The sequence below is a fragment of the Psammomys obesus genome, unplaced genomic scaffold, assembly GCF_907164565.1.
Source record: "Psammomys obesus unplaced genomic scaffold, mPsaObe1.curated_primary_1811, whole genome shotgun sequence".
NCBI classification, from domain to species: domain Eukaryota; kingdom Metazoa; phylum Chordata; class Mammalia; order Rodentia; family Muridae; genus Psammomys; species Psammomys obesus.
The window spans coordinates 2,305,608-2,333,292 of record NW_026590767.1 but is presented as its reverse complement, the minus strand read 5'-3'; the positions used below and the strand labels follow the sequence as shown (position 1 = coordinate 2,333,292).

The window sequence follows — 27,685 nt, the reverse complement described above, 5'->3', positions numbered from 1 at the left end:
TTTAAAATGAGTGAGTGACATCCTCCCAGATTCCCCAGGAAACGGCCTGTCTCTGCCCTCTCCAGGGCAGCCTGGTGGCTTCTGCTGGCTTGGGTGGGATCGCCGTTCATTTACACAGACAAACTGAGGCTGGCTGAGTGCTGAGGGACGCCCTTGCCATGCAAGCACTCGGGAGGTGGAGGATGGAGGATCGCTTGTGCAAGGCTAGCCTGGGCTATATAATATGACCTCGTCAGTACAACCCAAGCTAAAACTCACGGAGGCCCCGAGGAGGTCTAAATGAGACAGGCAGGTCATCCTTGCCCTAATGGTCCCGAATTGCATCACAGTCGCATAGAAAATCACAGCCACTCACTGCATTCCCGTCCTGAGGGCTGAATGGGCGCAGCAGTGGACATACACCCTGTCTAGGAAGACAAATCCCACCAAAGGGTTTCCATGAGCCCAACATGCCCTTTAAGAAGCGTCAGCACAGAGGAACTTCACGGGACGCTAAAGGGGGGATTTCAGAGAGGTGCCTGTGCTTATCAGGCACGGAGCGTACTTGAAGTTAATCTTACCCAGCCTGGATGTAACATTTGGGAGCCTTGACTTCACTCTACCCTACTTGACCCATTTCCTGTGTTGCAGGGACTTTTGACCCATAACTCAAGTGCAACCTTGAGTGCATCTTTCCCTTTCTGATTCTTTGGCATCACAGAGAAGTCCAAGTAATGGTTCTAGAAGGATCAGAGGAGTGAGTGAGGGCTTGACTAAGCAACAGCCTTTCAGCCCCCATGGACCGGGACTGTAAAAGAAACGTGATAACACAGCTACCTCACCCAAGCCAAGTAGGGTAATGTGGTCAGTAACTACAGGTCTGGGGCCCTGGCTGTTCTCCATGGAATCAAATTTTGCATCTCTTGGGCCCGACCTTCTCACTCTTAAAGCTAGATCAAAACTAATGCCAGCTCTCAGGGCTGCTGTGCAGACGAAGCTAGGCCCTGCAGAGAGCTAAGAACAGTGTCAGACCGCGGCCAACATGTCATCTCTAGGCTTTGGGGCAGTGTCCCCTAGTCCTTAGCAAACCCCAGGCAAGTGGGTAGGGATAATGATGAGCCACAGTTTATGACACAAACCACAGAGGCTTGTGGCAAATGGGTAGCTTACTACAGGACTAAACAAAGCCTTCTCCTCTCACTCACGCAGTTGCTGTGAAGGCTGTAGAAAAGCTCTTTGCTAAGTGGGAGCCAGTGACCAAGCCCTATCAAGCTACCTCACTCAAGGCAGAGGTACCGAGATGTATCCTCGAGGTCTCACTGTATACATGCTCCAGGGCCCCGGTGACCTCAGGATCAGCAGTCTCGATGCTGGCCCTCAATTCTCCTGGTCCTTCTCAGCCTCCACAAGCCCACCTACCGGGCAGCCAGAAAAAGGGCCATGCCCCAGAATGAGCTCTGGGATAGTGGCCACATCTGATCTTCAGATCTTTTAATTACATCCATCTACTCTGTAGGAGAGAGAGTAATTCGCATTCCACCGTGCACACGTGGAAGTCAGAGGACAACTCGAGGGAGTTGATTCTCCGCATCCGCCATGTGCAGCTTGGGAATCAAATCCGGGTCACTGGGCTGTGGCAAGTGCCTTTCCCATCTGGGATACTCGTTGGCCTGATCTTTGCATTTTTTTTCCCCTTCAAAAAAATTTACGGTGACTATATGTAACATCCTCAACAATAAAAAATATTTTCAAGAAAAAAAAGAAAGCTTTATCTGAAGTGAGAAGTGAGGGGATGGGCCCAGGTGTATGTTTACTTAACAAATAAAGTTTGTTTTTTTTTTTTAATTCCCAAATAAACTCAGGTAAAATTGATCAGCAAGCCAGGGTTGAGCGAGGGAGGTCACTTCACATAGCTGTATAATCTCTACCCATGGTAGGATCTCCTCACTTGTAATTCATTCCCACGAATCAGTAATCACTTAGCTGACATGCACTAAAATAACGGGGCCTGCCGCAAACACTTTTAATGCGTCAGTAAGGAGTTTTGTGTTGTGCCTTTCCATGTTCTAAGTTATGCCTGGTACGAAGGACCTCCAAGAAAGAGGAATGTTTCAGGAAATGATCCGCAAATAATATGCCCAGTTAGCCCAGGCTGGCCCGTCCCTCCTGCTGTCCTTACTTCTGAAATAGGGAGCTGAACTGGAGGACGTGAGCGGAAGCCAGCACACCCAGCACGTTGTCCACATTCATCTCCACCTCCTTCACGTAGAGGTTCTTCAGGGCCATGGCGAAGGCTGGGAGGCAGCAGCAGAGGGGGCCGTTAGTGCGGGCTCTGTGTGCCCGCCCACGGGCCTCGCTACTCCTGCAGCTGGGAGGGGGTGGAGATGCTTGAAAGAAAGGTGAACAGTGCTGTACCTGGGCAGGTGACCACCTTGGGAAGCTGAGGATGAAGGTCAGGAAAGCTGATCTCCACTATAAAGCTCCTCCTTTGAGCCTGCCTTCAGAGTCTGTGTGTGTGTCAGATAACCACAAGGCCAGCGTGCTCCCTAGGTCCCCCCAACCTGGGGTCCATGGCCCCACAGGACTGTGCCTGCTTGAATCTGTAATGAGCGTTATGTCCAGGCATGTGTGCTTTTTCTCTAGATCCAGGATATGGAGCTTTAATGATAGGTTTTCCCTGGAGTCTGAGACCATCAGAAAAGGCCAGGCACTCCTGGGAGGAGCCAGGATGAGTTAATGATTTAGGAACGAGACTGCCAGGTTACAGATCAGATGGACTTGGCCTCCTCCGAATGTAATGTGTTCTGAGACAGTGTTGCTAAGCTGTTTCAGTGTGCTCTGAGGACCTTCAGCCGTACCTGGGCTCCAGAGCATTCACTCCTGACCTACCTACTCACAGACCTGTGCCATCACAGCATGTCACACATGCTGTGTTCACACGCCTGACTGATTGGGAAAGCTGGGGAAAGGTTGAGCACTCTGCAGGAACCTCCTACTACTTCTGGAAGCCAGCCAGTGGCGGGTAGTGGGGAGGGAGCAGGTCACGTGCTGTTTGGAAAGAAGGGTAGGCCTGTGGGTACCCCCGTACCTACAGGTGAGAGCTCTGTAAGGAAGCTCCGTTTCCCTCCAGGTTTGAGAAGCCTGCGTTTCCTTCCTTTCCTGTATCTTGTCCCCTAACGAGTGGCTGCATTGATCTTAAGCAATGATCTGCCTTCTATTTTTCCTAGTGTCCTAGCCCTCTTGATACTTCTTTCTCTGCACTGTTCATCACCATGTGTGTGTGCGTGTGCGTGCGTGTGTGTGCATGCGTGTGTGTATGAAGGTCTTCTCAATCACTCATCATCTTTTTTTTTTGAGGCAGGGTCTCTCTCTGAACCTAGATGTTGTCAATTTAGTAAGCTAGCTGGCCAGTGATCAGGGATTGTCTCTGTCTGCCTGCCCGACCCCATCCAGCACTTGTGTTGCAGATGTGCATGCATCTGGCTTTTCCTTGTGTCCTGGAGTGCTGAACTTAGGTCCTTATGCTCAGGCAGCTGGCTCAGTACTGACTGAGACATCTCCCCAGTCCCTGCTCAGTATTCTTGAGGAGCAGCATGTATCAATTGCCCGCTGTGTTCTGCTGCTCATTTTTGTCTCGGGGAGGACCGCTCAATGGCCTTCTCAGAACATGAAGGTGGGTTACATTACCAACTCTGGTGACTGCCGGGTCATTGATCTTCAAGGAAATGATGATCTTCTTTACATGGGACCTTTCTTTGATCTTCCCAGGTGGCTGACCTAGAAGAGAAAAAGCAGCCTGGAGATAAAGAATGAGGCCCTGCCACCCTGTGCACAGCTGATTGTTTGCTGGGTGCACATTAAAGGTGATGACTTATTGTAAGACAGCTGAAGCCTCGTAGGAAATGTCAAAGTTCAGAAGGCTGAGAAGTTCCTGGGTCACTCTCTAGTTTACCCCAACGATCATAGTGTTTCCAAAATGGGAGACTGAAACCTGCATCACACTGGGTATGTTTGCTAAGTCTCTGCCTTTCTCTCCATCCCTCATCCCTCTTCCATTTCCCTCCCCCCATCTAGCCTGTGAGCAGTTTGAGGGCAAAGTGGGCCTCAATGAATGGTTTTGGTTCCTGGGCTCTGTGGGTGGAGCGAGCTGGAAGTAGGAACACAAGTAGTAGTAGCAGCTGGGCCAGAGTGAGAGACAGACACAGCAGGCTCACACTTCCCTCCAGGTTAGGCCACCAACACCCAGACAGACAGGAAACTAGCCACGCTCCCGAGGTCTGTGGAAACGAAGGCGGCTGGAGTGTGCTTAGCAGAAGAGGCTTTTCCTCTGGATTTCATCCTAAACAATGAACACCAGCTCCCAGTTCAGCTGCCTATGATGTTAGGCGGAAAGAAGATGAGCAGCCATGTGAAGGCTCAGGAACCTACAGAACTCAGCTCTCCAGGGCTCTTCCAGAAGCCTTCTCCGTGCCAGCTACAGGACAGCACCCACACATTCCCAAGAAGACCGAAGCCATGAATGTGAGATCAGTGTACAGCCTTGGGGCAGAGGCTCTGCTTATTTCTAAGTGCTTAGAGCAGATGGTGACTCTTCCATGGGACATCCTGGAAATGTATGTGCTGGCACTTATCAGTGTGTGAGCAGTGACAGCCATGGACAGAGTTCTTATCACTGCACTCTCTAGCATTAGCTAGGCCTTGTCACTAGCAGGGGTCTTGGATTAGAGGCAGGACTTAGTGTTTTCCTTTTAGTGATGCTGTTCTGGAGCCATCAAAGATAACACGAGTACTGCCCCTCTCTTTCCCACTGCAGGATCTTCCTTTCCGGTGTACTCCCTCTCTAAGTCACCAGGGCCTCCATCGACAGCTCTGTCAGGGATCTGACCTGAGCTCTGGGAAGACAGAGGAGTGCAGCCCTGTTCTAGAGGACATGGGGAAACTGCTTACACACAGTAAACACATACCAAGAAGGGGCTCAGGGCCCCATGCTTCTAAGGGGAGTCACAGCAGCTCCATGCCATGTCAGATCCTAGCAGGTAGGAGAGTGCACTCCAGGCTCAGGGAGGGGCAGTGACTGGGGGCTCTGGCTGCCTGGCTGGCTCCAGAACAGCAAGGCATTGCTTCCATGAGCTGGAAATGCAATACCACTCTGACCAGCATGCCGGCTGGCTTTGGGGACCGTGGCTTTTCCATGTCACCTGCTTATGAATCAGTCTGGAGTGGGGCCAGGCTGCCACCTGAAGAAGTTGGTGTTGTAACTGGAGAAGGCACATGGACCAGGAAAGAGGAGGCCCAAAGTGGTTAGGATGTCAAGAGGAGAGAATAAAAGAAGTGACCTAAATTCTTTCTGGAAGGAGGTAAGTTGAGCAAAAGAATGTCAGGGAAGGGAACAGAAGGAAAAACACATGTGTAAACTTCTGGCCAGCATGAACAGGGCAATCAGTCATGGATTTCAGAACTATGCTTTCCTTCCAGAAAGTTCTTCAGGAGATTCAATATAGCCCATCTTGTCTACCCTAAGTAGGTAGAATCTATGTCTCACGCGGCTGGGTAAAGACGTGTTGATTACAAAGACAATACTGTAGATTCATTGAGTACTTGCTGTGTGCCAGGTATAGCTCTAGAACCCCACATCTATTATCCCCTCTAAGCTTCAAAGTCACCCAGAGAGAACTATCATCTCACTTCATGGCTGAGGAAGCAGTTTTGACACATGGTGAGCTCACACTGCAGAGCAAGATTTGTCACTAATGAGGATGACCATGAGCCAAGCGAGGTTCTCTGAATCCCAAGGGTATCTGCAGCTCCAGTCGAAGGTCCCCTGGGAGCTTACCTTTCATAATCTTTTCCAGAACCCTCGGGGTGTTTTTTGTGCTCTGTACCAGGGATGTCAAGTAAAGCCTGGCCAAGGTCTCAGATTGAAAAATCTGGGTGTGATGGAGTTGCCACTGGAATCCGAGGCATTCAAGAATCACATCTGAGGAGAGAAAACAATGCTGAGTCACAGTTCAAGAACACTTCTGCCTGAAGTCTCTGCAATGGCTGCACTTATTCAGCAGACAATGAGGACAAGTGGCTTCCCAGGGCCTTAGCATAGTGTGGGTTCAAGTGCTTGCTGGCTTTGAGGGGGACTACAAGTTATGACAATCGCCATTCCTAGTGCTGCTGACAAAGTTGTAGATTTCCAAGGCACACAAGCTTCTCTCTGCCTCAGGGGCTTGGAAATGGCTCAGAAGGACCTTTAGGGACCTTCTTGGGTGGACTCTCTTGAGGGGCTTTATATTGGACTGAGACAGCACTCTAAAGGAAGCCCTTTGCAAACTGTGGAATGCTTTATGTGGGGCAGTCTGGCCTGCATCTGCCATAGATGATTAAGAAGAGGCCTTGATAAGAGGGCAGGTGAATGATGCAAGGATACTAAGCCAAGGTGAGGCAAGAAGGCGTCGGGGAGGGTCTCTGAATGACTCAGTTCTTGCTGTTGGCACAGAGCTCAGGGAGAAGCTGCTGAACAGGACAGTGATTCCAAGCTACCCATGCTCTAGAGAGCCACTCTGTTTCTAGGCAAAAAAAAAAAAAAAGTCGACTGTGTGACTTAGGTTCCCTGTCTCTTTTTCTTTGTACGGTCATTCACCAACTTAAGATATTGTTTCATGTTGAAGTTAAGAAACTGAGTTTGCATGTTAAATCTTCAATGACCTTGGGCACTGTTTATGCTTGGTTAGAAAAAATAAGTTCCCTATATGTGGGGTGATTATAGAAAGAAACAGAATTACAGATCTCACATTCTCCCTCTCTGGACATCAGTCTCAACTTTGAAGATGGCCATTACATGGCAGACATCACTAATCAATCCCGATATTCTTTCTCTCCACTACAAGAAGATCTCAGACTGCTTTTCTAGGTCCATTATAACTGGCAGATGAGAAGAAATTATTAGCTTTCCCTTGGAAAAGAGGCTATCTTTGATCTTAGGCAACCATTCTATGAGGTTTAACCCCAAAGAGCTCCTTTAAAAGGCTGATGTAGGAGGAGGGGTGTGGTTCAGTGGTAGAGTGCATGCCTGTCATACATGAGGGCTCAGATTCAATCTCCAGCATAACAAAAATGTAAAAATAAAAATTAAAAAACCCCACTGCAATCTTCCCAGTTCCCTCACCTGGCTCAATGGACCTTTTTCCTATTCTGATTTATGCTCCTATCACAGAAAAGTCCTTTGCAGCAACTGTCAAGCTGGATGTCAGTCATGACTGGCTGAACCCCAAAGGGACAAAGACCCAGCTTCCCTGTACCTCAACGCTATGTTTACAATTCTCTAACAGCTTCTTATTGATATTAGTGGGTTTGTCTTTACCGTGCCCATTGTCACAAGCATACGTGGGGGGAGTATGGTTCCACTCATCACACACAGAAGAATGTTTATAGGCACCTGTTTCATGTTAGATGCTATGTAGTTCACAGAACAGCTATCTGCCCATGGCTTGGTCCCTTCCAAAGGGACCATAGGAGGCCCATGAAGTCAGCATAGTTCCCGTTGAATCCCCTGGTGACAACTCACCTGGTTCCCCGATTTGTTTGCCACTGTTCGCGATATTCTGAGCGAAAAGCTTTTGGAGTTTTGAAATGCAAAATCTTGAGGGAAAACACAAACAGAAGACCTAGCAGTTAATATTAAATCATTTTTGCTAACTGTAACAGTTATGAGGCGTGTTAGTAACAGGCTCTGTATGCCTTAACTCATTATTTGAGCCAAGAGTTGGAGAAAAAAGGACAATGGCCTCAAACCTTAAATTTCTGCAGATAGGACCCAGGTGGACATGTAGCTCCATATAGCTATTTTTGGCTTTATTGTTAGTTTTACTGTATGACCTGGGGTACCTGTTACTTCTTCCTGATATGATTACTGTTAGTCACCAACTTTATGAGAGTATTTCATGGCAGGGTTCAGAAACTGGGCCACAACCCATCCTATTGTAGATTTTACTAACACATCGATTCCTGTACATCCATCCCTACAACATATATCATTTGAATATCCCCACATCATCTATTCCGGCAGGGTCCATCCCCTCAACACCATCATTATAGTATCCCTACATCATCTATCCTTAGAGCACGCATCTCTAAAACAGCACCTTGCTACATCTCTCTCTCTCTCTCTCAATAGTTTCCTCAACTCTCAACCTGGCTGACCCGAAATGCTGAGCCCTGTTTCTGTTAAGTATGGCTTACCGAGGCTACCCTGACCTGTGGAATGATACTTCATTGGAAAGTCTCTAAGACAATGGCACACAGTAGGTGCTCAATAAATATCTTCTGGAGAAGAGCATTGAACGTTCTTTTCTAGGATATTAACTGTAATCACCTGGACACCTGCATTTTAGGACATCTGAAAATTAACCTCATAATCTACCCCAAACTCTGCCCTGTTCTTCCACCTACGTTGCCATGTCAGGAAATGGGCTCCCAGGTCCAAGCCAGTCAACTGAGCATTGTCACATCTGAGCACTGGCCCCCATCTGGTAAAATGGTTTTTTCAATCTGCTCACACATCTTTGTCTTCATTGCTCAACTGTTGTCCAGGCTACTTCTTGTCTCCCAACCACTGCCAGCCTCCCAGCCTCTATCATGTCCTCTCCTTGGACTCACACCCCACACAACACACAGAACTGGCCTTGTCTCCCCTGTTGGGGACCCACCACAGTGTCATCATAGGCTCCCTGGCAAAGCTGCAAGCTCCCACCTTAACAGACTTATGCCTCCCGCTCTGGCTATAGCTCTGGCTTCCTGAATGCGGTTCCCACACACTAAGGTCCCTAAAATTATGCACTGGGTTCTCCTGCTTCTCTCCTGGAGCTCTTATTACTTCTCAAGGAAAACTGTCATTGCGCTTTCTCTGTGCCAGCCCCCTCAAGGCCCCACACATACCCCAAGACTGTCCCATTAAAACGCCTGTACTGTCTACTGGCTGTCTGTTCTACCCTTGTGTCTTCTACACAACAGACCAGGTGTCTGTTTACTGCTGTGGCCCTGGCACAAGTCACTGTATCAGCGTTCAGGCAATGTCCACTGAGTCCATGAGCATGAATAACAGCTGTGATAATGCTTTTCACAGACACTATGTACTCCACACACAGCGTGGAAATAAACTAAAACCTGAGTCACAGATTCAGTTAGAAGATGATCATCCCAAGAAAGCCAACCAGCCAGGGGACACTTGTAGACCACATCTGGTCTGTGTAACCTAGTGTCCACTTGGGAATGCTGTTTCCAAGTGATTCAGAAGGCCTCGTGAGCCAGGTGTATGGAGGCGGTTTGGGCGGGAGCCTGTTTCCGGAATAATAGTGACAGCATGCCACCCTTTCCAAGACAGAGATGGCTGCAAATGATTCAACCTCAGGAAGGCACTGGGAGCCTGAGTTGTTTACCCAGCAGGAGTAATGGACTGAACCCAGGCACCCTCACACCCTCCTTCAGTCACTTAGGTGACATGTCTGAGAAAAGCTGGCTGGGCAGGGTTAAGAGTTCAGATCATCACCTTAAATGGAAGTGATGGGTTTTGGAAAATACATGGCACTGTCCATGAGCTCAACCTGCCTCAAAAACATCCCCATTGCCAGCCAAGCCAGGGGATGCCAGAGGACAAAATGGCACAACTGCCTCTCCTGGGCATGATGGCTATTTACCGCACAGCCTTGTAGACCTCAAGATACAGGCTCACTGTAGTATCATGGTAGAGTCTATGGTACAAACAGCATCTCTTCATTCACCAGGAAGAAAAATAGCCTGTGAAGATGTGGCAGAGGGCAGTGGTATTGTGTGCCTAGGCTGGTACTTGCTCCCTATGTTTCTCTATGGATGTGTAGGTGTCCTGCAATAAGCCACTTATGGGCATGTTGGCTTGGTACTTAATGTTGGGCACCAAGGACTCCAATCTGACTAACTGGGTTCCAGTCCCTCCATTTTCTTCTCCATGACTTCGGGACCTGCCCCTTGATTCTCAGAGCTTTTCTCTATAAAACAAAGATGCCTGGGCAGAGGAGAAGGCTGGGTGTCTCAGGGGGCTACCTACACTTGGCTGATGTTTGCTGTTTTGTTTCTCCTATAACTCAGCTCCTATGTCCCTAATATCCCTCTCCCAAAACTGTACTCTGATAAACTATCAAGGGGTCTCCCGTTGACATCTACACCTCTTTGCAAGACCTTTCTGACCTTGATACTGACTTGTCTCTGCAGTGACAGGATGTAAGGAAAGCATCAGCCAGGGTCAGTCACCAGCCAGGGATCAGGAAGGGCCCTGAGCTCATTTTCTACCACGCCTGGATCCTTACATGAAGGGCTCTTCCTTTAAGTCTAGCCTGGGCAGCACCTCCCCTATGCTGCCTCTTTGGGTAAGTGGTAGTGTGGCCCCATATGTGCCAGGACTCCCCCAAGACAGCTTGGCTTATTTTTATTCAGTGTGTCTGTTCAAGGCTTTCCCATGAATAATGCGATAATATAAGAGAACATATTCAATTTGCATATAAGAAGCTACAGGTGTATGAAAGGTGTCAACACTTGGGTGTCTCTCAGCCCCCAACTCCACTCTGCACTCTAGGCAAAGCCATATACAGAACCCCACACAGAATCTAGAAGTGAGCAGCCTCGGAGGCCCTCATGCCTGGGAAACCCACAGACCCAGCAAGCAGAGCTGGGCAGACCTGTCCAAGGCACGGTGATAGACGCAAAATAAGTGGGAGCTGAGTGACCCTGGAAGGGTCATGTTCACCACAGTTTGATCTGGCTTCTGTCAAAGCTGACAGTGACCCCATGTAGGAGAAGCCAAAATTACAACACAAGAGGCAAGTTGGAGAACTATATGCTTTGGGAGACATGTGTTTGCTACAGAGTACAATTCCAGACACTCCCCCACACACTGGCCTTCGAACATGACATCAGAAAGTCTCCTGGTGTCTAAAGGCACATGGTATTACTAAGAATATACATATTCTTAGTAATTATATATATTATATATATATATTCTTATCATATATATATATATTTGGTTTTTTGAGACAGGGTTTCTCTGTGTAGCCTTGACTATCTTGGACTCACTTGGTAGACAAGGCTGACCTGGAACTCACAAAGATCCACCTGCCTCTGCCTCCCAGAGTGCTAGGATTACAGGTGTGTGCCACTGCCCCCAGCATACTAAGTATTTCTAATATATAGCCTGATATAATGCACCAGATTTAATCATTCATTGAGTTTTCAAGGGAGTTTCCATCATCACCATTTCACATATGAGGAAAGTGAAGTTCAGTGAGGTTTAGCCACTGGCTATAAAGGTCATATTTGGCTAGTCACTCAGCAAATATGGAACCAGCAGACCTTCCATGCCAGGATATGGATGATCTCCACGGGGCAGCATCGGCTTAGCTGGACTTAGCCATGAACTCATGAGACAGGCACTGCCGGTTCAGAGATTAGTGGTATCAAGCCAGGGTGGAAACACCAGGAAGTGAAGGGGTCCTTCTGCAATAAGATTCATTGCTGTGTCCTCTGGACAGGCTGAACTCACTATTTAGAAAACTGATGGTCTAGCCTGAGGCCAAGGCTACTTACTAAGGGAGGGAATGGGAATAATAGTCTGGGTGGAAATGGGAATTCATGAGAAACGTCCAAACACTTAGCCACGGAGCTTTCTCAAGAGATCAACTTGGTCCCTGGATGATGAAGTTAGAATCCTGTGAGGGTCTGAAGCTCATATATACAGGAAAAGCTGCTCTTCTGTCACCATCGACAGACACTGTCAGAGCAAGGAGTCACTTGAGACCCTGTCCATTCCTATGCATGGACCTCAAGTGAAGCTCCCTTACAGACTTGAGTCTGGCAATCCCAAACCATCTTGTCAGCGTGGTCTGATCATTAAGCACCTCCCCCCACTTTGGGTGCTGCCGTTCTCTGTCACAGGTCTTCGACCCTCCCTACCTGTCTGGGTTCTTCAGAGCTTCATCAAGGTCTAGGTTCAAAGCATTGCAGGTCTGGGAGAGTGCCAGCAGGTCTCCGGGGAAATGCTCTTGGGGAAAACGCCACCGGTTGGTTTTGCCAACAATCTGGCGTTCTTGCCGAGTCTTGTGGTGCTTTATCAGGGAGAGAGAGACCTTTAACTTCACCCACGTGCCAGCTTTTCCAGACTTCATAGCACAAAGAAAAGCAATGCAAACTTTAAGCTGCCAGTGAATTCTCAGACCTGGCTAGTGTCTATCACAGAGTACCTTTTCAAGGGAAGGGTGCTGCCTGTGTTCTGTGGTTCAGACTATAAAGTACATTAGAATCTAGGGTCTGGAACAAGGACTGCCAAGGGACAATTGTTTTGTTTTGTTTGTTTGTTTGTTTGGAAGGTAGCTAAGAAAACAGTATTATGCTTCCAGTACTGTTCTTTGAATACTTAGCCTAAAATCATCTTGAGAGATACTATGGACAGAGAGTTTTCTCTTTGATAAAATACATAATACAAGATTTGCCATCTTATTTATTTATGGTATACAGCTCAGTGGCATTTAGTAATCCACAATCTTATGCAACCATCACCTCTACCCAGCTCCAGAATATCTTCATCACCCACCAAAGGACCCTGTATCCATCAGGCTCCCCATCCATCACCCTCTCCCCTGGTGATCTCTGGTGACCGCTGCTGACCACTAAAAGCTTGGCTCACTCTGGATATCCTAAGAGTAGACTCTCACAGTGTCTGACTCCGTTCAGTTGGCATGTTTTCAAGGTTCACCCACATATCAGCACTTCCTTCCATTGCAAGGCTGAGGGATATTGCATTGTGTGACGATGCCACAGTTTGTTTATCCTTTCATCACTTGATGACATCTGAGCTGTTCCTGCCTCTAGCTGTTATGAATCATGCTGCCAGGAATATCCATACAGTCTCCTTAACGGAAGAGAGCACCAGGGATCCAACTGCCAGACTGATGACTCAGACACATAGCAAGAAAAACTCACCAGGAGGGATCCATAGGAATGGAAGCCATCAATCCTAAGCCATTCAGGCACCAAGAGAATAGTGGAGATATGGATATGGGATCTGAGTTCAATTTCTATTATTGTCACTTACTGATTGGCAACTCTGGGCAAGTGTCACTTAACCTTTTGAGTCCCTCAGACATCATTCAAAATGGGAATTAGCTTCAGTGACAATGGTGACAAAGATGATGACTGTGGTGATAATTGTGGTTATGGTGGCAATAGTAGTAGTTGTGGTGATGATGGTGGTGATGATGATGGTGATGACAGTGGCAGTAATTATGATGATAGTGGTGTTGGCGCTAATGGTAGTTACGGGGGTAAAAGTGATGATGGTAATGACATTAGTGAGGATGATGCGTCAATACTGAGATGGTAGTGATGGCAATGACAATGATAGTGATGGTGCTATGACATTGGCAATGGTGGTGGCAGCAGTAACATTAATGGTGACAAGGATGGTGACCATGATGGTACCACCTTATTTTTAGAGTTATTAAGAGGATAGAATAAAATGGTTCCGGAAACGTGTCTTAGCACATTGCCTAGCTAGGTGACTGTAAGCTGCGGGTTGAGTTTAGTTGTGGTCAAGCTATGGACTGAGTTTAGGTTCTGAGCACAAGCAAGGGTTGGCTCAGTAGTGGGGCTGCTGTCTGCTTTCTGAGCCCTGCTGCCTGGACTCGCCCTTCCCTGCAGCAATCTAAACGCTTGAGGCCCTCAGTGGTGCTGCGTGCCCTGGCCCTTGTGAAAACACGGGATTCCCATTGTAACCCTGTGCTGCTTGCCTTCCTGTGGTGTGTGTGCGCGCGTGAGAACCTGTGTGTGGTCAGAGCTTGACACTGGGTGTCTTTCTTTATTGCCCTTTTAGTTTCTGAACTAAAGAGTTTCAGAGGCTTTTAGGGCTCTCTGAACCCAGAGCTCATCAATTCAGCAAGGATAGCTGTGTAGCAAGCCCCAGGATGCTCCCATCTTTTCCCACCCCCGGCACTGGGGTGCTCCACCCACACTCAGGTTTTCTCTGGGCGCTGCGGGATCAAAGTCAAGTCCTCAGTCTCTCGTGGTAAGTGCTTCACTGACTGAGCCACTGTGAGTGGAAGTTTCCCTAGAAAGACACTTCTCTGAGGCCGATTAACCGATGAGGATGTCAATGACATAGAATGGTACAGGCCCAGAGCCTAATGACGATTTATCTTGGGCTACCATCAGTCCCCTTACTAAACGTTCCTCACCTGCCTCTGTGTGTGACGGCACATCCTTGTGACTATCAAGTGAAACAGTTTTGCAATGTATTAACAACCTAAAACCTCAAGATGCCATCAGGTGACACCCCTACCCGCTGCCCAGAGTCCCCCCCACCCCGTGTTGCTGTGGCCCATCCACCTGACTCGCCCACCAGTGCACCGGACAGTGTGCTGGCTTGTAACTTCCTGTGTTTTGTCAGTAGAACATGTCACGAAGGTGTTGCCATGTTAGAAAATGGAACCGAGAGGAACCTGAATCTGTGTTCCTGAGCCAACATCACCTCTATTTGGCTCCAGAATAAACTACCCCTTACCCACTTCTCAGCGAGAATTGTGGGGTTTTGCATTGACAGCCATCTCCCCAGCCCTGCCACCGCCTGCCTTATTGCAGAAGGATCCACTTACCGGATTCATCATTTTCATGGATGATAGCGGAGATGACAGGAGGAAAGGGACAAGCACCTGGGAGACAAAGACCTAAAATCAGACAAGTCTCCACAGCGTCTTGCCAGAATGTTAGAGCAGAGTGGCCTAAACAATCCAAGTCTTACCACGAAGGAATCAGGAGAAAGCCTCAAACTTGTATGATGTAGCAAAGCCAGAGGGGATCTGGGTTTTTCGTTAGTGTGTTCTGTGGTTGGAGGCAGGGCCTCATGCTACACAAAAGCTCTAGCAGGGAGCTGCACCCTTAGGCCTGGGTTCTAAGAGGGACATCCATGCCTAGATCTGTGCTATTGCATCCGAAAAGCAGCTCCGAGGGAGCAGGAAGGTAGGGCTTCTCACATTGTCAAGAGGACGACGATCAACAGCTGGCTGCAGGTAGGGCGAGCACGTAATTCCTTACTTGGCTCGGGAGACTAAAGGGGTGACTTCACCAGCTAGCCAACAACAGTGGGAAGAGCCAGGGCTGTGCCGGGGCCTGGTGGATTTAAAGGCTACGAAAGGCGGACCGACAAAAGCACCCATTCTCCTGCTGGTTCCGAATGAATCAGGGCGTTTTGGTTACAAGCATCAGACACCAATCTGATTAATGGTGTGCCACAACAGTTCTAGGGAGAGGAGGGCAGGACTGACTGAAAGGTGCTCACGGGACAAGGACGCTCAGGCTCCCCAGGGAGACCAGGAATCCAGACAGGGACCCAGGTATGAGCATGAAGGGCTGGTTTGCCAGAGGCTCCTGTGAGGATGAATCAGTTCCCCATGCTCCGTCTCCATTAGGTTCTGCTCAAGCACACACACACACACACACACACACACACACACACACTCCCCATACATCTCCCACACACATACACACCACACACACACATACACACACAGACCACATACACACACCACACACACACACACACCACATACACACACACACACACCACATACACCACATATCACATACATACCCTACATATAACACACACAAACACACACACACACACACACACACACACACACACACACACACATGTTTCTGTTCATGGCTGGGTTCCCACGTGTCTGGCCCACCCCCACAGAATACACAGCTGCTTCTCTGACCTGTTTTTCATACTGAAGTCAGAATGACCTCCACCTCTCTAGCTAAAACCCTTGTCTGCTCTCCACTCTTCCAGACAAAACCTCCGAGTCTTCAGTGTGGCCCAGAGGTATCTAAGGAGAGGAGAGTGATCCAGGTGGACTTCATGCAGAGCTGCTCAGCACTCAAAGAAATGCTCCTGCCGGGCCCTCCTCCACATAGAAGACTCAGTTCAGCTCAGAGGCAGCCACCCAGCTTCTGTTTCTCTTACTCAAGGGTCTTACTAGCTGGCCTTGAATCCCAGGGCCATCTCAACAGCTCTGAGATGTACAGTGAGCTTTAGTTGTTGCTTCCTGGGTCCTCTGGTGAGAAAGCTGTCTGCAGCCCTTCAGAGCCAGGAACCTCTGAACCGCCTCCCTGCCCTGGTGGAGGTGCGTGCAAGCAGCTCCCATCACTAGGTGACCCCTTGGCCTCTGCAACGGGTGAGGTGCCGGTCCTGCTTACCCTTCTGGAGTCCTGCTGCCCTCGGCTGTTCACAGTGGTTGCGTGTGGAGTGGAGGAAAGCTTGTTGCACTGGTCTCTGAATCAAGGCAGAGCTGGAGGCTGGCCACTCTCTGAGCCTGAATCTTGAAAGCTCTCATGACACCTGGGGCTCACCCCTTTCTCCTGTGGGATGAGATGCTTTGCTGGGGAGAACCTGCCTTTGGCTTCCTAGGGGTAGTTGTGGGCACCATGGTAACAACAGTGAGATTCCAAGGGCTTCCTGTTCCAAATTCTGGTGTTAGCTCAGCTTGAGGCTTCAGGCTGTCTGCTAAGGGGAGATGGGCTGTCCTAAAACAGACGGTTGGTGGCAGCTCCTCAGAGACCAATGGGTGCCACGTGTACCTTCCAGCCTCCCTCTGGAGGCAGCAGTGCTGTGCTTGTTGCTCAGGGGACCGTTTCAACATCTTCATAGCCCCTGGACCGCCCTCCGAGCTTCAAACCCTTCCACTGGAAACCCTCAAGGTCCTATCCAGCCCTGGCATTTGGGGCATGCTGTTTCTGTATCCAGAAATATCTTGACAAACAGTATTTCAATAAAAACCACATTTTACATTAGTGAAACTACCCCCAAGGAGTCACGGATTAATGGGTGATTTTTAATGTTGTCTCTAAGAACTGCTTAAAAGTCAAGGATGTGAGCAAGACTTTTCATACCAGGGGCCAGCGTAGAAGGTAAAAGCACCCCCAGTCATGTTCCCTGGGAACCGTGGACTAGGAAAAATCTGGACCATCGCCCCAGAAGCCATAGAGAACCATAGTCACAGGATAGGAAACGGAAGTCAGTTGGGCAACGAACAAGGCCTGAGACCAGCTCTCCCCTGAGCTTCAGTCACAGCCTTCCCCGAGGAGTCGGGTGATGTCTAAAGGAGAGCAGGAAGGCAGATGCTCTTCTGTCTGTAACTGTGTTCCGGGAAACGTGAACCACCGAGCACACTGGAGGCACCTCTGAATTTGCTCAACTCCCAGCCTCTGGGTTCTGCCTCCGTCCCTTTTGCAGGGCAGATGGTTCTGTGGAGGGGGTCTGTGAGTGGCTTTGCCAGCCCAAGAGCCTGACACCAAACATGGCCTTTAGAACATGCTAAAAAAAATCTCTAGAATTGGTGGATATACAGCCCTGCTTTTACATACACATGAGCTTTGCATGTGGGCCCTTGCCTTCTCACGTATGTGCACATCATGTTTGTATGTGTGTCCTTGTGGTCATGGACCTGGTGAGTGTACCTGGCTCCTGTGTACACGTTTAGAATTTCATTCGTATTTGTGTATCCGGGAGCATCTTTAGTTGCTTGAATAGCTCCCGGGAGTGCTTTTTTTTTTCCTTGGATTGGGAGACTGGGGGTTCAGTAAGAGAGGGTTCGTGGTGGCTCACGCTGACCTTGTCAGCTGCTGCTCAGCAGTGTGTGCTTTGTAGATGGAATCCTCTGCGAACCAACTGCCCTGAGGAGGAAACGTAGTCAGAACCCGGAAGGCGGGGGTGGAGGAGGCAGGCAAACTCAGATTCCTAGAATGAGAAGCACAACTTTGAGGTGGGGTCCCAAAATTCTCCTCAACCCAGTATGTCAGGGGAGGTCAGGAAGGGGTGCTCAGTGGGAGAACTTGGTGGCAGAAAACGCAGGTTGAGGGCTCTGACTTGGTTTCACAGAGGGGAGAGTTAGGCACCCAGCCCAGGGTCTATCCACACTCCTGGAGCATAGCCAGGCTGAAAGCAGGCTACAAGAGGACGCCACGGGGCTCAGAGGGGCCAGAGCGGAACCTAGTCTACTGCCAGGATGTGGGCCTCCTCTCCACTCGGGAAGCAAAGCACTGTTGGATTTTTTTTTTTTTTTTTTAATAAATTCAACACACAGAGGAGACAAATTCAGAGGCAGGAAAACTTGGAGGGAAAGGAACTGGACAAGAGCTCACTCTAGCCCTAGACAGGCTCATACTCAGTGCGTAGCTCAGAAGGCCTAGGCTTGCAGCAATTCCCGTTCCTACCTCCCAAGTATTGGATGGCTTATAGGTATGGGTTGCCATGCCTGGCTGCCAAAATATTTTGACAATAAAAGTAATTTGGATTCCATGGCCAAAACCAGCCTTCATTGACACTGCACCAATGTTTGTGTGTGCACACACACATTTCCCCCACATTCCTGTGTGTTGCTGGTAAATGTGACCCTGTGTTTCCTGATGTGGGAGGAAGTGATGCGTAGTGTAAGCAGCCACTCTGACAGGCCTTGGCGTCTCAAAGCACAAGACTTGCAACCCACCCGCCACGCTCCTTCACAGGGGAATGAGCTCTGAACCCTCCTCTAGAGCTTTCCCCTTCTCCCCAGCATCACAGCACACAGTCTGCTCTCTGACCTTGAGTCTGTGGTGCCGCTTCCCTCCCGGCCCAGCGCCAACACTCAGAAGAAACACTGCCCCTCCACTGCTTCTTTCCCTTTACCCCAAGCCCTCCAGCACTGGCTGGCTTCTTCCACTGGACGGAAGCCGGAGTCATCAAGGAGGAAGGATCCTCAGTGAGGAAATGCCTCCATGAGATGCAGCTGCATTTTTCTCACTTAGTGATCAGTGGGAGAGGGCCCAGACCATGATGGGTGGGGCCAGCCCTGGGCTGGCAGTTCTGGGTTCTATGAGAAAACTGAGCAAGCCTTGGAAAGCCAGTAAGCAGCACCTCTCCATAGCTCTGCCTCCAGGACCCTGCCCTCTTTGAGTCTTGTCCTGACTTCCTTCAGTGATGACCAGTCCTGTGGAAGTGCTAGCCAAGTAAACTCTTTCCTCCCCACCCAGCTCATGATGCTTTGTCACAACAATAAAAACCCTAAGACATTTCTCCCCTTTATGTCTTCTCTGGAACGGAGGGCTTTATGCCTTAAGGTATTTGAAATACAAGAACCCTAAACCCTCCTGTCATCACACCGACCTACCTGCTGGGTGTAACTTCTGGAGCCACTGGCTAAGAGAAAGTCCCAAAGCGCCTCCTAGTGGCCACACTGGGGAAAGGTCCCAGGGTGCCACAAACCCTACTTAACCTGAGCCCAACCTTTGGCTTTGGCTGTGTTGATCCCTTTCTGTAGCAATTAAACTTACCGGCTCAAGGCCTTCCGCTCACCCCTGGAGTCCTCAGCATGCATGCTCCAGGAAGCTGAGCTGTAAGGCAAAGGCAAAGACAAATGCACATAAATGAAAATAGCTCTAGCCACTCTTGCTGAAAGTTCCGCTTGGTGTCATCTGCCTGCTGGACTCTGCCTGTGGGAGAGAAAAAGGAAAGCGGGATGCAAGCCCACCATTCCTGGTTCAGGCAAATGTCCAGGCGGCTGCTCTCTGTCTCACCTGGCCTGTACTGGATCCAGGAGGGCTGGTGAGAATGAGGAGTGCCACAGCACCTGCTGTCTGCAGAGACACGGGTGAGCAAGTTCCTATAGAGAGCACGGCCACTCCTCTGATGGAGAGGCTGTGTGCGCATGCTCAGGCAAAGAAATATCTCCAGAAATGTGTTGTGAGGCCATAGAATCACTATTGAGGCGTGAACACACACACACACACACACACACACACACAGCACCTAAAACTAAAATGTGGAGAGGGAAGTATAGCCCAGTCAAAACAATAAATGAACCTCTGACCATAAAGAAAGATCGATGCATTATCGCAAAAGAAATTAAAAAGAATCTCCTTAGAGCAGGTCGTGGGGTGCATGCCTGTACTCCCAATACTGGGAAGTAGAGGCGGGAATTCAAGGCAATCCCAGTTATATGTGGAGCTTGAGGCTGGTCTATCCTATCACAAACAAGCAAGCAAGTAAAACAATACACAGAAGCCCAATATGTCTCAAGAGCACAGATGCCTGGAGCTGTGGATCAGCCTGTAATATCAGAAGACAGGTTGAGGCAGGGGAGGGGTCCATAAGTTCCCTCTAGGAAGCAAAAAAGGAAGAAGGCAATGGCCATCTTTGCTCCAATCCTCTCCTGTGGAGGTCTGTCTCAGTCTCATACTTCTGTGTTATCCTGACACGGTCCCGCAGAGTTTGAAAGGAGAAGACAGGTGACTGGAAACACACGTTGCTCAGTGCCTCAGTAAGGCAGACAGCGGCGGAGCCAACACAGCTGTTCCCCGTAGCCTCTCATTGGCAGCGCAACATCCGTATCGGGCTATGCCAGAAGAGAGGTGAGCAAGCGCAGAGCAGGCCTGAAGCCAGGCCAAGGCAGCTGGGTGGCAGACAGCAGTCAAGGAGTTGGCCCATAGGGTCCAGGAGAGCAGTTATGTATGAGTACTGTCCTAGTTAAGGTGATAACACCAAAAGCGAAGCAAGCTGAGGAGAAAAGGGTCTTTTCGGCTTACATTTTCACATCACAGTCCCTCACTGAAGAAAGTCAGGGCAGGAACTCAAACAGGAAGGAATCTGGAGGCAGGAGCTGGTACAAAGACCTTCAAGGCTTGCTTCCATGGCTTGCTCAGCCCGCTTTCTTATAGAACAGTGAGCCCAGGGATGGCGCCACCCACGATAGGCTGGCCCCTCCCCCATCAGTCGCTAATTAAGAAAATACCATACAGACTGGCCTGCAGCCAGGTCTTACGGAGGCACTTTCTTAATTGAAGTTCCCTCCTCTCAGATGATTTTGCTTGTTGTCAGGTTGACCTAAAACCAACCAGCACAGGTACTAATACTGAAAGGCTTCCAAGCAATAAACTTCCCAAACCTTAAAATGTGTAATACTGGGTCCAGTCTCCAGTACTGTATAGAACAGAACATTGTGGTGCATTTAGCACTTGGCAGGTAGGGGCAGGAAGAGCAGAAGTTCAAGGTCACCCTAAGCTACATAAAGAATCTGAGGCTATAGAAGATGCAAAAGAAAAAGAAAGAAAGAAAGAAAGAAAGAAAGAAAGAAAGAAAGAAAGAAAGAAAGAAAGAAAGAAAGAAAGAAAGAAGATAGGAGGAAAGAAAAGAAAAGTCACCTCAAGGTGGCTTCTTGGCTGTTGGAGAGAAAGAACAGGGCAGACCCTGAAACCCTGGAGCTGGCTTGGACCCCATATGGCCTTGGCCATAAATAATGTCACAGGACATGAGCATCAGACAGGCTACCTGGATTGTGCGGATCAAAAAGAACCAAAACCACTCTGTACGCACGTCAGACACAGACAAACTTGAACCTGATTTGAACCACAGCAAGGATCAAGTGCCTCAGTCTTCTAAGGTAGCTGCCTCCTTCCTATGTCTTTTGGAACTTTAAGATCCCCTGAGCTTCCCCTAGTGGACTTGCTGCTGCATCTCGCCAACAGTGATCCGGCTCAACTCCACCCAGTGTTCCTAGCGTTCGGCTAGAGCAAGGGCTTCTTGTTACCTGACCCATGTATGCGGGCATATAAATGGAACACAAACCAGGCATTCACCAGGAACAACTCACCAAAAAGTTTACTGTGAGACAGTGTTTGGTAGACATAGTTTATCTACCATTTATTAAAGGTGGAGCAAAATTACACAGTAATGAGAAGGTATGCTTATATTTTTTCACAAAAGAATGAGATTGTGGTCGAATATTTGATACTGCAGGATACAGAGCATCTTTAATGTTTTCCAGAGTTGGTGAATATTGAGATTTTATAATCATCGATGCTAAGAACATACCTTCACATGAACACACAGTACAAATTGACAAACGGCCACTGAAGATATTGGTGGAAATTCTGTCCTAACCCAATGCAAACCCCATCTAGTGGGACTTCAAAGAGCCCAGGTTAGCAACTTAGTTTTCATTTAAAATCACGCACCCTAATAACACAACCTCCCAAGTGCTAATTGGATACCAGAATTCTGAAGAATGATGGCAGGAAACATTGAAAGCCGTTTGTCTTCCATAATGAAACCATCAGAGCAGAAAATGTTGAATCCACGGTAAGAACTCAGCCGCTTAAAACACGTGACAGCCTCTGACGGAAGCTGCGGTGCTCAGGAAGTGTTGTTGGCGTTGTGTGGTGTGACAGCCTGCACTGTACAAACAGTTCACACTGTGTGTTCACAACCTGGGCTGCAGTGAACGTGTGAAATGTAACAAAACATCCAGCGATACCTTGGACTCATCATGCATTCTATTTTTAACTACCTCTTTGGGTATTGCAGATTCAGAAATCTTTTACTACCTCCAAATTTTTCTCAATCCCCACAACCGGTTATACAAACCATTTGGTATTATGACCCAGTTTAAGAACCTGGGGTCTGGTGGATTAGCGAGTAAGAGCACTTGCTGCTCTTGCAGAGGACCAGCGTTTGGTTCCTGGTACCCACATGGTGCCTCACAATCATCTGCGTGGCAGCAGGAAGGCATAATGCTGGAGAGATGGCGGAGAGTTCTCATCAAGATTAGCAGACAGCAGGAAGAGAGGGCCACACTGGGCCTGGCTCGATCATCTGAGATGTGAAAGCCCGCCCCCAGTGACTCATTTCCTCCAACAAAGTTAACTCTCCTAGCAACAGCCTCCAGGAAATATCACAGAATAAATACTTGATAGAAAATAGAGACAATCTCCCTGGCAATAATTAATGAGGATCAGTTGGGAAAATTCTCCCCAAAGTTCCAGATGTAGTTAGAAGAATGGCAATTGTGATTATGTAGGTGGTCACTTCGCCCCAAAGGGTTTTACCCAATCCTGTAACGTCAAAGCATGAAGCCCCCTGCTTGCGGTTTTTCCCCTTAAAAACCCTGCTCACTCAGGGCTCGGGGTCCCACTTCTCTACTGCTGCATCAGTGAGACTTGGGTCCTGAGTTTGATCGCTCTGGTAATAAAGCTGTCTTGCTCTTGTATCAAGTTGTCTCCTGGTGGTCTCTGAGGCCCCCATGATCCTGGCAAAACAGCATCTTTGTCAAAGACTCTACCCAGCAGAATACTGAAGCAAATGCTGAGTCTCATAGCCAAACTTTGGGCAGAGTGCAGGGAATCTTATGAAAGAAGGGGGAGACAGAAAGACCTGGAGAGGACAGAAGCTCCACAAGGAGAGCAACAGAACCAAAAAATCTGGGCACAGGGGTCTTTTCTGAGACTGATACTCCGACCAAGGACCATTCATAGAGATAACCTAGAACTCCTGCACAGATGTAGCCCATGGCAGTTCAGTGTCCAAGTGGGTTCCATAGTAATGGGGACAGGGACTGTCTCTGACATGAACTGATTGGCCTGCTCTTTGATCACCTTCCCCTGAGGGGGGAGCAGCCTTACCAGGCCACAGAAGAAGACAATGCAGCCAGTCCTGATGAGACCTGATAGACTAAGATCAGAAGGAAGGGGAGGAGGACCTCCCCTATCAGTGGACTGGGGGAGGGGCATGGGTGGAGAAGGGGAAAGGAGGTGGGATTGGGAGGGGAGGAGGGAAGGGAGCTACATGGGGGATACAAAGTGAATAAACTGTAATTAATAAAAATAAAAACTTTAGAAAATAAAAAAAACTACAAAAAAAGAAAAAGAGAAATATTTTTAAAGTAGCATAGTAAAAAAAATAGTTAAATATTTCATATGCCAAGAAAAAGACATAAATAAAAACATCTGTAGCCCCTGTTTTCAGGATTAAGATGTTATCCTTACGTATTTATTAATAATCTTTTTAGAAATATGTTTTTCTTTTTCTGAGACAGAGTTTCTCTGTGTAGCCTTGGCTGTCCCGGACTTGCTTTCTAGACCAGGCTGGCCTTGAACTCATAGAGATCCACCCGCTTCTGCTTCCCTGAGTGCTGGGATTATAGGTGTGTACCACCACACCCAGCAAAAAAGGTTGTTTTTTTTTGTTTGTTTGTTTGGTTTGGTTTTTTAGTGGCAAAAATAAAAAAGAGAAAGCAGTTGAGGTGAGGACCCTGGAAAGGAAGGGATGTAGCCTGGGTGAGTGAGGCCTCCTGGGCCAGAGGTACCAGGTGGACAGTGGGTGCTGGGCATGGGGAGGGAGAGCCGCTGGTGCTAGTGGGTAATGGCTTTTACAGCCTGATAACCCACCGGTGTTTAAGCGCCATGCCCCACTTGGTAGAAGGAGAGAACCGACTCCAGCGAGTCATCCCTGCACGTGCGCACCACAGCCTGCACCCAAAAGTTGTCCTTTCACCCCACTCACGCCTGAACACATGCTATGATGGAAAAAATTAAATACCTGCGCACACCCTGATCCCTGCTCCTGTGAACATGGCTGTACCGGAAAAACAGCCTTTGAGGATGGCATTGTGGCTTTGCAGTAGGCTCTAAGGCCAGTAACAGTATTCTTACACAGGGAAGGAATGGATGTGGCAGCTTCTTGGGAGGCTGAGGCAGGAGGATTATGAATTCAAGGGCTATCAGGACTATAGAGTGAGTCCAGGGCCAGTTTGAGCAATCCTGTCTCAAAACCAGAAAACACAAAGAGTCCTGGAGATAAAGCTCAGCCAGCTGTGAGAGCATCTACCACAAGGGTGCCTCTGAGACGGAAATACAAACCGGCGAGAAGGTCATGTGAGCTGAGAGACCGGGATGAGTGTTGCTGAGGCTATGGCAAGCTGGGAGAGAGGGGTGGAACAGATTCTCCTTTAGTGCCCCAACCTCATTGGTGACACAGTTGAACATCTGCAGTCCTCGGCTGCTGTTCGTGGTAATTTGTGACAGCAACCCCCCCAAAACCCAGCAAAAACTTCTACCTCCTCCTCATCTCCCCATTTCATCCTTTACCCTAGGTCCCCTCGATGGTCAACAGGTTGCAGGTCACACCTGCTGGTCAGGGCATCAGGGAGCCGGGCTGCGGTCATGTTGCTAAGTGTCTAATTTCCAGACTCCCACCAGGCAGGGTTCCAGGCACCGAGGGGTGAGACAGAAAAGAGGGACAGCTTGTTACTTCCTTCACACAATAATAAAAGGAAATGGATTTTTGCCTCCTAAGGGCCAAGGCTTTGTAAAAGTGAAATCTAAGCTAATCCAATATCTCCACTTAATTATTTAAGTCTGAGTCAATATTTCTCATTTGCTTCCTCTTTCAAACCCAGACACGATAATGAAGGAAATACTATTTAAATCACTAGATAAGGGGCCCAGACCTGATACGATTTAATGAAGGCAAGAGAGAAGTTGACCATTCCCAGAAAATAACTCACAGCCACACCCACTGCCAAGACTCAAAGAAAAAAATTTATTTACAATAGATAATTTTATCTGAAACATGCATTTAAAAAACAAACAAAACAAACCAACCAGCAAATGTGGATCAATTGTACACTCTTTAAGGCAAGAGTCCCTATGCAGGCTGCGTACGTTCATGTCACATCAGATGCTGCTCACCAAAGGGCAAAGCCAAGGTCAGCAACTTGTGTTTTTGTTAGAGAATCTGACAATCTCCCTGATGCAGGAACTCCGAGGTCAACTTGCTAGGAATTATACTAGAAAATGCAGACGGACAGCGAGGGATCCTGGCAGGTCTCGGCACTGCATAACCGTCACAGCAACCTGGCTTGGAAAGGGGACACAGTAGTGCACACGGAACTGAAGAGAACCTGTCCACGGAGCCAGAAGGACAACAGTGTGCTGACGGACGTATTGCACGCAACGGCCAAGTCCAAGCACTTGGTTCAGAGTTAGCTTTTCCCCATTTTGGCAATCAGCTCGTCACAGATCTTGGTGAGTTCTTCTATCTCTTTATTCTGAAAAAGGAAGACAAAAGAGGTGTTTGGAATCAAACCAGTCATTGGGCTCGTGCAATGGCTCAGTCAGCAAAGCACGTGGTGTTGCAAGGAACTGAGTTCAATCTCCAGAATGACACATCCTTTTTTTCCTTTTCTTTTCTTTCTTCCTGCAAGGCCAGTACAGGAGAGGAAGACAGAGGAGGCTCCTTGGCCAGCCTGACCTGCTTATCAAGCTCTAGGCCCGTGACTGACCTTGTCTCAAAAAGTAACTGCAAAAACCAAGGACATAAAAAGGGATCACGAGGGAGGGATTAGAGAGGGGAATAGCAGGATACAGAGGTCTCTCAGAGGCTGAAGCTAAGTCTCTATTGCTGAAGACACCACTCATTTTGGACCGAGGTGCTGGGGAGATTTGAGGTGATCTACCTTGAAAGCCTTCTGCTGGCCTAGTTCATAGCACCAGAAAGCGCTACCCAAGAGGGAGAGAAGAGATGGGTAGCTGTGATCGGGATGTAATAAATGAGAGAAGAATGAAAATAAAAGTGTTGTGCAAGCCACCAGGGGCGGGACACAGTCACTGGTTCTATCCCACTGCAATACCCATGAATCACAACAACCAGCTTAACAAGATGTCCCTAAAGGTGTCACAGGGCACTCATATCCTGATGGTAACCAATAGCTCTCTAACTGGACTTATGATCTGCTCAATAGGAGGGAAATCATGCCTGGTACTAGAAACCTACCCACCTACCCTGGTAAGGTATGGACCTTAGAGAGAACCTACGACCAGCACTTTATTAAACCAGCATAATTCCTAACTGCATTCTAAAACTTACCCATGTGATGGCAAATGTATCTCTCAGCTGAAGAAGCTTCCCTTTGTGGCAAATGGAGACCATTACAGAAAAGCACATCTGCTCATAATACAGAGCCAACAGATTTCGAGAAGTCCACCCCAGTGATATATCTATAACACAACTCCTGCAACCTAATGCTCAGGGGACATCACAGAAGAGAGGGTGGAAAGATTCCAAGAGTCAGAGGAACAGGAAGTCCGTTACATAATTGTCTCTCCTAGAAATGACATGTGAGCTACACCCAGGATATCTCAACAATATGTACGACTAAACAAGACTCACGCAATAACAGTACCAGCTAGATGCTTTAACAGGAAAGGTGAAATCTCAACGGGCCTGCCCCACCCTTAGACAAACACCTACGGGCAACTAACTACTGCCAGAATTAGCTTCTCCCAAGAATGAGGCCCCTAACTGGTTACCCAAAATACAGTGGTAGCTTGGAAACCATATGTGCAACAAGCAACAAAAATACACACACACACACCAAAAAGAAAAGAAAAAGAAAGAAACACAGGTGTGGTGGCACACACTTTTAATCCCAGCCCTTGCAAGCAGAGGTGGGTGGCTCTCGGAGTTTGAGACCAGCCCGAGCTACATAGTGAATTCCAGGCCACCAGTCAGTCAGGAACAACTCTGTCTCCAGACAGAGTTCACCAGTCTCTCTGTCTTCCCTGAAGCTTTCTATGTAATTAGAGAAAATAACTGGAGGCAAACAAAGTTTCCATCCTAGCTGTGGCTGGGTGAGCCTGGATGAGCTGCACAGCCACTCTGAAGCTCAGCTTCCTTATCTTTAAAATGTAGGTGAGAATGGATTAAGGTACGAGGTGTGAAGAAGTGTAGATGTAAAGACGGGGTGAGCAGACCGCAGCGGAGAACCACCTCACCGAGCTGTTGTCCTTGAGCTAAGCTCCGCCATGGCCTTCCTGTCAAAGGCGG

General features: G+C 48.4%; 2 protein-coding genes across 5 annotated transcripts in view; both read right to left on the bottom strand.

The window, feature by feature from the left end:
* Btbd16 (BTB domain containing 16) overlaps nucleotides 1–14,657 on the bottom strand; it is a 42,925-nt gene extending 28,268 nt beyond the window's left edge. The window contains exons 1-6 of the mRNA XM_055608960.1: nucleotides 14,586–14,657; nucleotides 11,947–12,089; nucleotides 7,535–7,608; nucleotides 5,813–5,956; nucleotides 3,667–3,756; nucleotides 2,159–2,273 (exon numbers count right to left, since the gene is read on the bottom strand). Coding sequence (XP_055464935.1) covers nucleotides 2,159–2,273; nucleotides 3,667–3,756; nucleotides 5,813–5,956; nucleotides 7,535–7,608; nucleotides 11,947–12,089; nucleotides 14,586–14,657 — 638 coding nt within the window. The remainder of the gene's footprint in view (nucleotides 1–2,158; nucleotides 2,274–3,666; nucleotides 3,757–5,812; nucleotides 5,957–7,534; nucleotides 7,609–11,946; nucleotides 12,090–14,585) is intronic.
* Nucleotides 14,658–25,376: 10,719 nt separating this feature from the next.
* The window catches only part of Tacc2 (transforming acidic coiled-coil containing protein 2), a 177,681-nt gene continuing 175,372 nt past the window's right edge, over nucleotides 25,377–27,685 (bottom strand). For all 4 annotated transcript variants that reach the window (XM_055608977.1, XM_055608980.1, XM_055608978.1 and 1 more), the window contains one exon: nucleotides 25,377–25,907. In XM_055608977.1, the coding sequence (XP_055464952.1) occupies nucleotides 25,842–25,907 (66 nt within the window). In that variant the 3' untranslated portion in view covers nucleotides 25,377–25,841. The remainder of the gene's footprint in view (nucleotides 25,908–27,685) is intronic.